This window comes from Melanostigma gelatinosum (assembly GCF_949748355.1).
Source record: "Melanostigma gelatinosum genome assembly, chromosome: 1".
Taxonomy (NCBI): domain Eukaryota; kingdom Metazoa; phylum Chordata; class Actinopteri; order Perciformes; family Zoarcidae; genus Melanostigma; species Melanostigma gelatinosum.
This window is the reverse complement of record NC_136634.1, coordinates 3,710,638-3,722,931: the sequence shown is the minus strand read 5'-3', so window position 1 is coordinate 3,722,931 and position 12,294 is coordinate 3,710,638. Positions and strand designations below refer to the sequence as shown.

The window sequence follows — 12,294 nt, the reverse complement described above, 5'->3', positions numbered from 1 at the left end:
GAAAACAAGAAAGAGGTTAACAGAAACACAGAAGAAGAAATCAGACTCAAAGAGAAGAAGGAGAGCAAACAGAGAGTGATGGAGGAGGGAAGAAGAGCAAATGAGCCGCAAGCGAAAATAGAAAATAACAGGACTTCCTCAAGAACTAGTCCTTTACACAGCGAGTCTACAATCAGTCGCACCAGTACTGAAGCCAAATCACAACAGCACGACCCGGAAGAGAACATCAGTCGGATCTCCGTGGCTAAAACCGTGGACTACGAGGATCAAGCAGCAAGGCCTGCATCTGTTCTCTCCTCCGCGTGCCTCCCAGAGCACACGGAGGAGAAGAGGCTGGCCTGGATGAAGGACTGCGTGCCCTGGTCCAAACTCTCCCTCCAGAACAGGAGCAAGCAGAGAGGATCTGCCCGCAGTCGGAGAGGGCCGAGGGGGGCCGCCGGGTCCAGCGGTCTGCCCCCTCTCTGCCCGGACTCCCTGCTTCAGTCCACAGGCTGGAAATCCCTGCAAGAGGTGAGAGGATGCTCCGTATTATCAGTTACCCCTTTCTGACTAATCCATATTTGATACTATAATGACATATCCCAGTGTCATGTCACACATGGCAACGTAGCGTCATAGACCTCTGAGCCCACGAAGCATCTCCGCCTCTCTCCCAGGTGACCACAGTGACCCTGGAGGACTTACCCGGCCGTGGCTTATCCACTCTCGCTCAGTGTTCCCAACTCCGGTCGCTCACCCTCAGACGCTGTGGCCTCAAATCCCTGGAAGGCATCAACCAGTTACCACAGCTCTGCTCCATCGATGTGCAGGTGGATATGAAGTCGATGTAAAATCTGTTTATTGTGTGCTGTTGGATTTTGCAGATCTTGGTTATTATATTATAATATCTGAGAGTAAAGACCAATACAGCTAAATTGTGTCGCGTCCTAACATCTTCATTTGTTCTTCCACAGGAAAATGACATCTCATTTGTCGACTGTGAGAATATGAGCAGCTTACGGGTTCTTCATCTCGGCCACAACAAGCTGACGTCCATCCACGGTTTAACCGGCGCCGAAAATGTGGACGTTCTGGACCTCTCGCACAACTCCATCACCCGCATTGGTGAGAACTGGAAAAAGTCCTCAAACACCTTCGGAAACATTGACTTTGATGTTTAAAATATTTGTCTTCAAACATAAAATATCAGAAAAGAGATTGTTGTCGTGATAAATGGATTGTGTCACATCTGCATGTTGTGAATACTCCACCAGAGGGCAGCATCTCTCTTCTTTTCAGCCTCCGTTCTCTTGACTACAATATCCAGTGAAAAGTGATTTATTGGCTGAAGTCAAGCTGAAGCCACGAATAGACATTAGGCAGGCAAAAGGTTAATCGCATTGACTTGTACATTCAGCTACTGCAACATTTAGTTGTGGCTCACCTTTAACACTCATTGTTGTATTTGTTTTTAGACATGCTTAAGCTTTGTTTACAGCTCATGTGCAGACTCTCCCTGTGTTGTTTCGCAGTCTGGATAAGTGCCCTCTCATTTCTTTGAACTCATCCCTAGCTGATCTGAAGTCCATGAGGAGACTGCAGAGGTTGTCAGTGGACCACAACCAGCTGATCAGCACCAAAGGACTGAGGGACGTCTACACTCTCCTGCACCTGAGCTGCTCGCACAACCACCTGGCGAGCGTGGAGGGTCTGGAGAGCAGCGCTCTGCTCAACACGCTGGATCTGAGAGCCAACAGCCTCACCGAGGTAAGACCACCGACGACAGCCGATCGCCGCAAAGCACCGGCTCTGATGTCAGTGCTCCGTATTCTCAGTGAGATTCGTATGGAAACTGTTGACGGAGAGCGAGAGGCTTGTAACTCAACAGGTTGCAGCCAATTCTGAAAAAAACTATTTGTTCATATGCAGAAAACAAAAGATCTAAAACTTTTGTTTTCTACATATAACTTTTCTCATCCAGATGCAGAAACAAAATTAAAATGCAACATTATATTTATTGGTTTTATAATCACAAAACCACAGGGAGAGGTGTGATTAAAAAAATGATTGAAAAGAAAACATCTGTTGTGAGTCAAACCATGAAAATAAACACTTTTGAGCTTTAAAAAAATCATTTGTATCACACCTTTCACTGTCAGAAATGTTATTTATTGTGTATATATATGTATTTCATTTTCTTATCACGATTCAGAAACAAAATTAGAACACAACATTCCTATTTTTGTTTTATAATCACGAACCCAAAATTAAAATGCTGACAGGGATTGGTGAGATTAAAAAATAATAAAAAAAATGTTCAGTGCGTCAAACCTTCAAAATAAAAGCTCAAAAGTGTTACGAATACATAGGAGCACTCGAACAACTGGAACCTTGAACAGCTGCTTTTTGAGAAAAAAACAACCACATTTAAAACAACACACCACAACTTAAAATCAGCCTTTTAATGAAGAAAGTTTACCCCACCTGTGGAAAAATAACGGAAACACGATCTAAAATTCAAGAAGAAATAGAAAATCTGTCACATTACATGATTTGACTCGCCTTCAACCCTGGACAGGTTTTAAATGGATGGATAGATAAAGAAACATCTCCCCACAAATGCCCCCATCAGCCAAAAAAAGGACATGATGTAACAAACTCAATGTCGGTGATCTGAGAGTGATGAAGCTTCAGTGTAGTATGGTACATTCCTTTTTCCAACACTTTGACCTGAAAGTCTCAGCAACATCAAACTGAAAACATAAAGTATTTGTTGGACAGGCTTCATTTCGCACCATATTCAATGAAAGGCACTAATTGTTGTTAGTTACATTACAGCTACGTTAGTTAAAATGTCCTCCATGAGAATGCTCCGTAAGCGACAGTTGGAGAGAATGTCCAACTGCTGACGCCTCTCCTTCTCTTTCTTTGGGAGAGTAACTCGCTGCTAATTGATTGATGAGGCAAAGTCAAGGAAAAGAAAACATGCAAAATAGTGAGCATGATCATGTTTAAGTATTTCACGAGGCACCCCTTGATCGCAGCGGGGCGTAACACGCGGCCGACACTAATGGCCGTAAACACAGCAGGACTAAAACAGCTGACGTTGATGGATAGGGTCATTTAGCCGTCGCTGGACCAGCAGCAGAACGTTAGTGTAACCCCACAGTGTGGCCCGTGTTAACTGACAACTTCACCCTGTTTCTTTACCCATCAGCCCCCCAGTCTGAACAACCAGGTCCTCCTCAGAGAGCTGCATCTAGATGACAACAGCATCTCCTCCCTGCAGGGCCTCGCTGCCTGCTGGCTCCCCCTCATGCAACATCTGTCCGTGGCCCAGAACAGGTTTATTGCTCCAGTCATTTCTTTCATTCTATTGATTTTTTTAAAATTTTATACCATAACATAAACAGTAGAATATCCATCTTCCTTTCCTTCCCTCCCTCCCCTACACATAGACGACCCCCCCCCATACATTGAAAATAATATTGATTTTAACAATAAACCAAACAGGACATACATGAGGTCAAATAGGCAGTGTTAAAATTGACTAGTATTCATGTAACTATTACAAAATGGTCGATACCAACGGTGAAAGATTAAGACATAAATCAAAGCACATGCACAGGCTGCTTATGATGAGCAACATGTAGGACACATCAACATTAGGCACACGTACATACAGTACACCATGGCAAAGTTTGAAAACTACATACCTTTGCAGAGGTGCGCCACATTTTTGTCTCACAAGCCAATTAGAGCAGACCATTCGGGAGGGAGGCTTAAAGACGCTAAAGTGGAGAAAAAGTATGTTTGTTAAACATTAAAGGTGCAAGATCTGAGATTGGAGGCATTTCCATTTTGTTTCTTAACGTCTCTCAACATGCCACCAGCTAAAAGCTAACGGTGCTAACAGCGCTAACGGTGCAAACGAGCTAACCGTGTTTACCTGAGGGCGAACCATGAGGGTGGGTTCTCAGGGTCCAAGACGACTTTGTCAGTTTGGACGGGTTCATCTGCTGTCCGCCTTATGAGATGATATAACCAAGATGGGACACGCTCACACTAACATGCACTGAAAGCCCGGGCGACCTGCCTGTGTATGGCAACGAAGCTATAAAGCTCGGATTACTCCACACACAGAGGGAGAGAGACGCCTGTCTCTGCTCAGGTAGACATAACTCTACCTTGACATGTAATAGTTGTTTGCTGCGATATTAATGTTCAGAATGCTAAATGCAGCTGCTTCAAAGCATGTAAACATGTTCTAGTAGAAACCCAAAATACCAGTATGAACCTGAAAATGAGCATATGCTCCCTTTAATAGATGCAAACACACATTATGGGGAGGCAGTACTTGATATCTGTTTTTGCATAAGGCCTGTATATTACAGAAGCACAAAGGAGAAAATGCAGCAATTTTTGTTTTGTAAACTAAGAAGTTTAAGTGACTCATGCAACTGGTCACATAATATCAGAATGTTTTTGTTTAACAGTGACATGAATATTAGCTTCAGATGTAGCATATGGCTTTCAAAATTGGCTATAATATTTTTCTCTGTCCTAGAATTACCCAGCTGCCCCCCATGTCCGATTCTGTGTCGCTTGCAAATCTGGATCTTCGATTCAACTGCATGTCAGGTAACAGATTGTCTCGATTAAACGGACCATGTAAATCCCATTTCCTCATCGTAAAGGCATACGCACCTCTACTGTGCATGTAATGCGGGCAAATTTAAAACCTGTGTTGTTTCAGCTTTTCCAGTCCCGTACTCCCACACGGCCCCAGATTCATTTCACTTACTTTCAGTTACAAGGGAGATAAATTTACATGCGGCAAAACCTTTTCGGCACCCATCTATTTTATATGATGCTGCTGCATTCTGTCCATGCTGGAGTATATGACTCCATGGAAATAAGATGCATTCGTTCACAGGTCTGTGGAACACATCTCCATTTAATTCACCCATTCTACGTAACTCTGCATAACTAGATGAGACACTGGTGAGAGTGAAGAATAGTCTGAAAAATAGACATTGACAAGTTGTTTTCCTGCTTCTCCCTCAGAGCTCCAGAATGTGTGTGAGAGTCTGCAGGGATGTGTGTTCCTGCGAGAGGTCCACCTCACAGGGAATCCTCTTCAGCAGGAGAGTGGCTGGAGGTAAGTGGCTGGGCGGTGGGGAGGTAAGGCGGCGGCTGGGCGGTGGGGAGGTAAGGCGGCGGCTGGGCGGTGGGGAGGTAAGGCGGCGGCTGGGCGGTGGGGAGGTAAGGCGGCGGCTGGGCGGTGGGGAGGTAAGGCGGCGGCTGGGCGGTGGGGAGGTAAGGCGGCGGCTGGGCGGTGGGGAGGTAAGGCGGCGGCTGGGCGGTGGGGAGGTAAGGCGGCGGCTGGGCGGTGGGGAGGTAAGGCGGCGGCTGGGCGGTGGGGAGGTAAGGCGGCGGCTGGGCGGTGGGGAGGTAAGGCGGCGGCTGGGCGGTGGGGAGGTAAGGCGGCGGCTGGGCGGTGGGGAGGTAAGGCGGCGGCTGGGCGGTGGGGAGGTAAGGCGGCGGCTGGGCGGTTGGGAGGTAAGGCGGCGGCTGGGCGGTGGGGAGGTAAGGTGGTGGGGAGGTAAGGCGGCGGCGGCTGGGCGGTGGGGAGGTAAGGCGGCGGCTGGGCGGTGGGGAGGTAAGGCGGCGGCTGGGCGGTGGGGAGGTAAGGCGGCGGCTGGGCGGTGGGGAGGTAAGGCGGCGGCTGGGCGGTGGGGAGGTAAGGCGGCGGCTGGGCGGTGGGGAGGTAAGGCGGCGGCTGGGCGGCGGGGAGGTAAGGCGGCGGCTGGGCGGCGGGGAGGTAAGGCGGCGGCTGGGCGGCGGGGAGGTAAGGCGGCGGCTGGGCGGCGGGGAGGTAAGGCGGCGGCTGGGCGGCGGGGAGGTAAGGCGGCGGCTGGGCGGTTGGGAGGTAAGGCGGCGGCTGGGCGGTGGGGAGGTAAGGTGGTGGGGAGGTAAGGTGGCGGCGGCTGGGCGGTGGGGAGGTAAGGCGGCGGCTGGGCGGTGGGGAGGTAAGGCGGCGGCTGGGCGGTGGGGAGGTAAGGCGGCGGCTGGGCGGTGGGGAGGTAAGGCGGCGGCTGGGCGGTGGGGAGGTAAGGCGGCGGCTGGGCGGTGGGGAGGTAAGGCGGCGGCTGGGCGGTGGGGAGGTAAGGCGGCGGCTGGGCGGTGGGGAGGTAAGGCGGCGGCTGGGCAGTGGGGAGGTAAGGCGGCGGCTGGGCGGTGGGGAGGTAAGGCGGCGGCTGGGCGGTGGGGAGGTAAGGCGGCGGCTGGGCGGTTGGGAGGTAAGGCGACGGCTGGGCGGTGGGGAGGTAAGGTGGTGGGGAGGTAAGGCGGCGGCGGCTGGGCGGTGGGGAGGTAAGGCGGCGGCTGGGCGGTGGGGAGGTAAGGCGGCGGCTGGGCGGTGGGGAGGTAAGGCGACGGCTGGGCGGTGGGGAGGTAAGGCGACGGCTGGGCGGTGGGGAGGTAAGGCGGCGGCTGGGCGGTGGGGAGGTAAGGCGGCGGCTGGGCGGTGGGGAGGTAAGGCGGCGGCTGGGCGGTGGGGAGGTAAGGCGGCGGCTGGGCGGTGGGGAGGTAAGGCGACGGCTGGGCGATGGGGAGGTAAGGCGGCGGCTGGGCGGTGGGAAGGTAAGGCGGCGGCTGGGTGGTGGGGAGGTAAGGCGGTGGGGAGGTGGCGATATTTCTAGAAATTCTTTGGCCACAAGTGTCAGTTTCTTCCTTTTGCTCCGAAATGTCGCTCGCCGTGACTGACGTTCAAAGGAACATACCAGCATTTCTTCATCACACATTCGGTCTGCTGGCTCAGGTAGTCTAAACATTCCAGCAGAACGCAGGCCTTCCTGTCCACTTCCCGGGATTAGCACTGTGATCCGCGTCCGCTATTAGATTACCGCGACGCGCCACCGACATCTGTGCTTACGTACGCCGCACTAAGTGCTCCTAATTCCCAAAATATTATATAACAGAAAAATCAATTATCTTTTCAGTGTCAATTTGCTCATTCACTTATCGTGCCTAAATATTTCACCCAAGTTAGGACGGTTGCAGTGAGTTTATATGAAAAATATGCAATGACCACTCGTATTCTTCATGCGTCTGTTGGCCTGTCGGGAGCTATGATGTCAGCTGTTACAGCTTCGTAAAATAGTTTAGCTCCTCAGAGCTCCTCACACCCATTTAGTAACAGCAAAATATGAAAAACTATACTTTCCTTGCCCCGAATGTTTCAATTTAGACATTATTACGTGATATCATAACTGAGAATGTCAGTTGCACATGAAAAAAACATCCCTGCCTTTTGGACTGCTGAAGTTTGTTTGTTTTTTATTGAGCAGGGACAATGCACGATACATATATTATGCCAGATATAACTAAAAAGCTAATTTTCATCTGTGGTCCCTGGGTGGAGTCCATAAGTGCAGCGCAGGTTCAATACCGTCGGCAGTTTGAACATAACATTTTAGTTTTTTTTTTCATGCTTCTTGGGTTATTCGCTGTCCAAAAAACATCCTCAAAACACGGGTTACTTGTGGACATTTTTCATTTTCTTAAGCCTTAACTGAGCCTTAATATTTCATTGAACTTTACTGAACCTCCAATGCCAACAGTGGAATTAACCCTCTGTATTTCCACACGCATGCCCCCGGCCCTTTCATCCCGAGCCAGTGATAACACCGGCTAAATTAAAGCACCAAGAGGCAAGCGCTGAGAATTACGCTCCCTGTGTAGGCAGCCCCTGATCCCGGAGACGTGGCAGAAGAAAACACTGGGCCTGATTAATCAGGGCCACTTTGAGAGCATGTGGGTCGGAGGAAGTCTTCACTAAATGAAATACGGACTTGTGCTCGTACGAGGCTGGAGGACTAGGATGAAGGAATGTGAGCCAAGAACAGTGTTGCCCTCAGAATGGAATTTATATTCATTTGAAGTATCGTCAATGTAGATATAGCTGCAAGGAGATTCATAGCGTCTTAATTGTGAGGCTTCTCAATTTATTTGTTTGAATTCAACCTTTTTAAATACACAGTTTTCTCCAAAAGAAAAACTCTTTATGCATCAAAAAGACTTTTGAGTGTATAGTGCAGAAGTCGTCACAGCACAGAGAGAAAACTCTCCAATTATTGAATCCATCGTAAACATCCACATCGATGGCATCCAATTATTTGTACTAGGTCTGCTCTGCGTCCTCCCAAGTGTGTCTTAAGTGGCGTGCATTCCCAAATTGAATTACATTCCCCACCTTAATGAGCAATGAGTAACCGTCAACAGGTCCGTTTGGGTTCGGAGCTTCATTTGAAGACAGCCAGCCAGACGACATGCCCGAAGGGTAGGAATCTAATCCCCGATCTGTGTCGGAGAGACCAAGTGGGCCACATCAAAATACGTATCCCTCTGACTGTTATGTTTGTCTCAGGGTGGCAGCGGGGACGGCAAAGCTCTGCATGCTGTCAGAGTGCAGTATGAACCATTTATCCTCTGCAAGAGTCTGAAGAAAAGGGTTTATGATCCAAATCAGAAGGTCACCACGTTTACTCCACCGTCATCTTTTTCTCACTGGATATAATGCTTTGCCTTCTGCTTCGTCTTTATTGGTTGCACCGACAGTAGTGCATAGACTGTTGTGAACTAATGATCGCAGTCAAATGGAGCTGTGTTTTAAATAATCCAGCAAGATCTACCCTTAATTTAGACATCTTGAATAAATAAGAAATGCTGAAATATTCACAAAATGAAGCTTTATGAGCTGGTGAAATGAAACGTTCATCCTCAGAACATGTTTCATAGACAAGACAAGAAATAATGGTGCTCTGGGAACTTTTGAAAAGCCCAAAATGTTTAAAAAAGAAACGGACTTTGTAGCCTGAAGGCTTGTATTTTTACGGGTTTGACTGTTGCTGTTCCCTGGTGTCCTGTAGAGTTTCCAGCTCCACATTTTCCCACTGAACACAGACCACATTTTGCCTCCACCAGTGGATGCTCTGAGTCTGTTTCTCTGGCAGATAGTTGGGATTCCTTCTGCCTGGACATCCTTTGCCTCGGGCGGCAGTTACCTCTCCCCCAGACTCACAGCCACTCGGGGCTCCCCTCCACGTTCGAAGGCTGACGCTACCCAACCTGCGCCACGGGAAGAGTTCTTATCCAGAGCTGCTGTGTAACTACACTTGTAGAGAACAATATCTTGAAATATGTTCTGGAAATAAATTAGTCCGGAGGTCAAAATGTGCAGTGTAGCATAGTGTAGCATAGAGAACATCACTCACGAAACAGTCTCCTTCAACTCTTATGTGTCAAACTAAACAGACCGACTGCTTTAACCCTTCGGTGTTAGAGAAACGTTCCACCCATTGAGCTATACAGATAGAAATATGGATACCGTTTGGTAAAAAGCGTATTGTCTTGTTCCTTCTCGTTGACTGAAACCCTCTCTAACTTCAATCTCATTTTGATAAATCTCTCAGCAGACATTTCAGCCTGTTTTGAGTTATGTTAATGCCTTCATTGTCTTTGCATAAACTTTTGTTTATTCAAACTCACCGAGCTGTTTGTATTCACTGCCAGCAACAGCAACTCCAGCAACAGCATCTCAGGAGACTGAATGTGAGGTGAAGGTGTCGGCTAACAAGGTCTTAGTCGATGGATTTAAATATATTAGAAAGCTTCATTATGTTTTTCAAAGAAATTAACTGCCAATATGATATTATGGTTTTATTTTTTATTTGAATACGATTTTTAAAACAAGCGTGTTCATAATCACATCGTTTTTTGTTTTATTTAAATACATCATACAAAAAAAGAAATATTCAAAATATATAATTCAAGGCTGAAAATTGTGTTTTCCCATTTAAAATACTTTTTATTGATATTATAGTAACAAAACTCTCCTTCAGGTCCACTCTGCAGAGAGCAGTGCCCGGCCTGAGGGCCGTCGATGACCAGCAGGCCGACTCTTCTCTAACGCCCCCCGCTGTTCAGCAGCTCAGCCCGGCCTCGGGCAGCTTCCTCGAGTTCTGTCAGGCTCAGCTTCAGCAGACTCTGGATCTACAGCAGCAGCACAGCAGGGCGCTCAGGTGAGAGACGGACTGACTGCGTTGCTCGTGTGTGGACGAGCGCAGGACTTGGCAGCGGCCCACGAAAGTGGTCGGATGCTGTCACTCCAACATTTACAGTTCATATTTTCTGAACTGAAATGTCCACAGAGCTGATTTCTGAAGCATGGAAGGAGGGAAAGGCTCAACTAATTTGTGACTCGAAGAAGGAAATAGAAAGGGTGAAAAAGGGTGATGAATGGTAATGTATTGTAGTTCCAATGTCAGGGATAACATATTAATTCCACACCAAATTACCTAAAAATCCACCAAATTACCAGAAAATCTAAAGTTTTCCTGAACATAAAATACGCTTGTTTATTTATCAGTACTGTACGTTCGATGGTACTTTTAAGAAAAAGAGAGAAAAATAAGTAATGAACAGGAAAGGGTGGAACCTTAGAGGGAATTATAACACACCAGAGTAGAATTTTGGATTAGGAAACCGGATAAGATCATATAATTCACTGCCAACCTGTTTACAAGAGGTCGCATTACACGTTTCATCTTGTGCTGATCAGACAGACAGACAGACAGACAGACGGACACGAAGCAGTCAGGAATGTCAGCCATCTTCTTGTTATGTCTGATACACAGGGCGTAGTGAGCCTAAAGACAACGTCCATCTATTTTCACAAGTCCTTCGGTGTCACTGGCCTCTGCACACGTTGACGCTCCCGTGCGAGACGGACCACCAACACTTGAAACGGCGGTCGACTTTCTGCTTATCTTCGTGACCCCTTCCAAATTACACAGCACAAAAGATGAAACGTGGCCGCGGCTGCCCCACGCGGGTCACACCGAGGACTCCTATGGCTCGGGGGGTAGTATGGCTCGGGGGGGTAGCGTGGCGCTCCCTTGGCTTCACCCCTCACTGTGTGCCCTCTACCCCCCCCCCCCCCCCCACACACCCCTGGCCTCTGGACAATGAGCCATTCTGCCGGCTTCGCAAGGACCAACACAGCCATTTAACCCCTTGGCCTGACCTTGTGTCTGACGGAGGTTTAGGGGAGGTGAGAGGAGTGCCACACGCCGGCCGGCTGGGGACTGTAAGGTGGGAAACCATGGGGTTTACCAGGGGTACGGTTTCACAACATTTCACAACAGGGTGCTGAGTGGAGGCTGAATCCTCTGTTCCTTACAGAATGCCCCTATTTTACACCTCAATGGACTTTTTATGAATTTAGCTGGGCAATGAAAATCTCCCTTTCTTAACACAAACATAGAGGTTTGTAAAAAACGTAATAAAAAGTGTGTCTGTGTCCGAGAGAACATGTATGATAGAGAAATCCAGAAAAGAATATGTGAGGTTTTTTTTGGGGAAAATAAATGTCTTGCTGTTTCTCACGACTTCTAATGTTCTGTATTCCCATTCTGCCCCTAGCTGCTGCCAAACTTAATGCAGTAGAACAGAATTCAGTTTTAGATATGACTCCACAGCCGTGGCAAATGCTCCCCAAATGTCCTGAAATACAATTGAGAAGACAAGTAACCAACGGGGATTGTGACGTTTTCTATTTGTCCTAGTTCCCAGTCAAAGATATATTAACACTTTTTAAAATGTTGTTTTGATCATTCCTGCTCTCTTATATCAGTGGTATACATGCCGACGGTGACCCTGCAGTGAACCAGCAGGTAGGGGAGGGGGGGGGGGAGGGGGTCAGTGGGGTCACAATCCTCTCGGCCCTCCCGACTGCCCCCTCTCTTGTCCCGCTGAGAACGAAGAGCCGGGTCTTTGTGGAGAAGAAGCTGCACTACCTAAGGCTACTGGCCCTCCAGACCGGCTGGGCACTGAAGCGTCTCTGCCCCCTCAGGGAGCAGGAGAGCCAAGCTTTTGCTGATTGATTAATTAAGTTTCCATTGAGGTGGCTTTGTAGTCTGTTTATCCCCTCAATGAAAGAGACATTATATGGAATTAGGGCACACACAGAGCAGACAGGCTACTCACACACACACACTCACACTCAGTTCATTCACCTTCCCTCGGATGAACTGGTCAAGAATAAAGACTAAATATCACCAAACATCTGATATTCCATTCATTGCATATTTCTGTGCAGCGGAAGGGACAGATGACAGTATGCCACAAACTGAACTACTCTGACAGTCATGTGTTTTCAATGGTTAAAATTCACAATGCCACAGATTCTTTTTTAAATGAATAAATAATCCGGCAGGAGAAAATACTGCTGCTTCTTTATCATAGCTATGG

General features: G+C 48.1%; 1 protein-coding gene across 1 annotated transcript in view; it reads left to right on the top strand.

Annotated features, from left to right (window-relative positions):
- lrriq1 (leucine-rich repeats and IQ motif containing 1) overlaps positions 1-12,294 on the top strand; it is a gene marked incomplete at both ends in the record, with an annotated part of 34,139 nt that overhangs the window by 3,724 nt on the left and 18,121 nt on the right. Inside the window, 8 exons of the mRNA XM_079276391.1 lie at positions 10-510; positions 657-809; positions 954-1,104; positions 1,553-1,746; positions 3,197-3,324; positions 4,547-4,620; positions 5,047-5,140; positions 9,885-10,064. Coding sequence (XP_079132517.1) covers positions 10-510; positions 657-809; positions 954-1,104; positions 1,553-1,746; positions 3,197-3,324; positions 4,547-4,620; positions 5,047-5,140; positions 9,885-10,064 — 1,475 coding nt within the window. The remainder of the gene's footprint in view (positions 1-9; positions 511-656; positions 810-953; positions 1,105-1,552; positions 1,747-3,196; positions 3,325-4,546; positions 4,621-5,046; positions 5,141-9,884; positions 10,065-12,294) is intronic.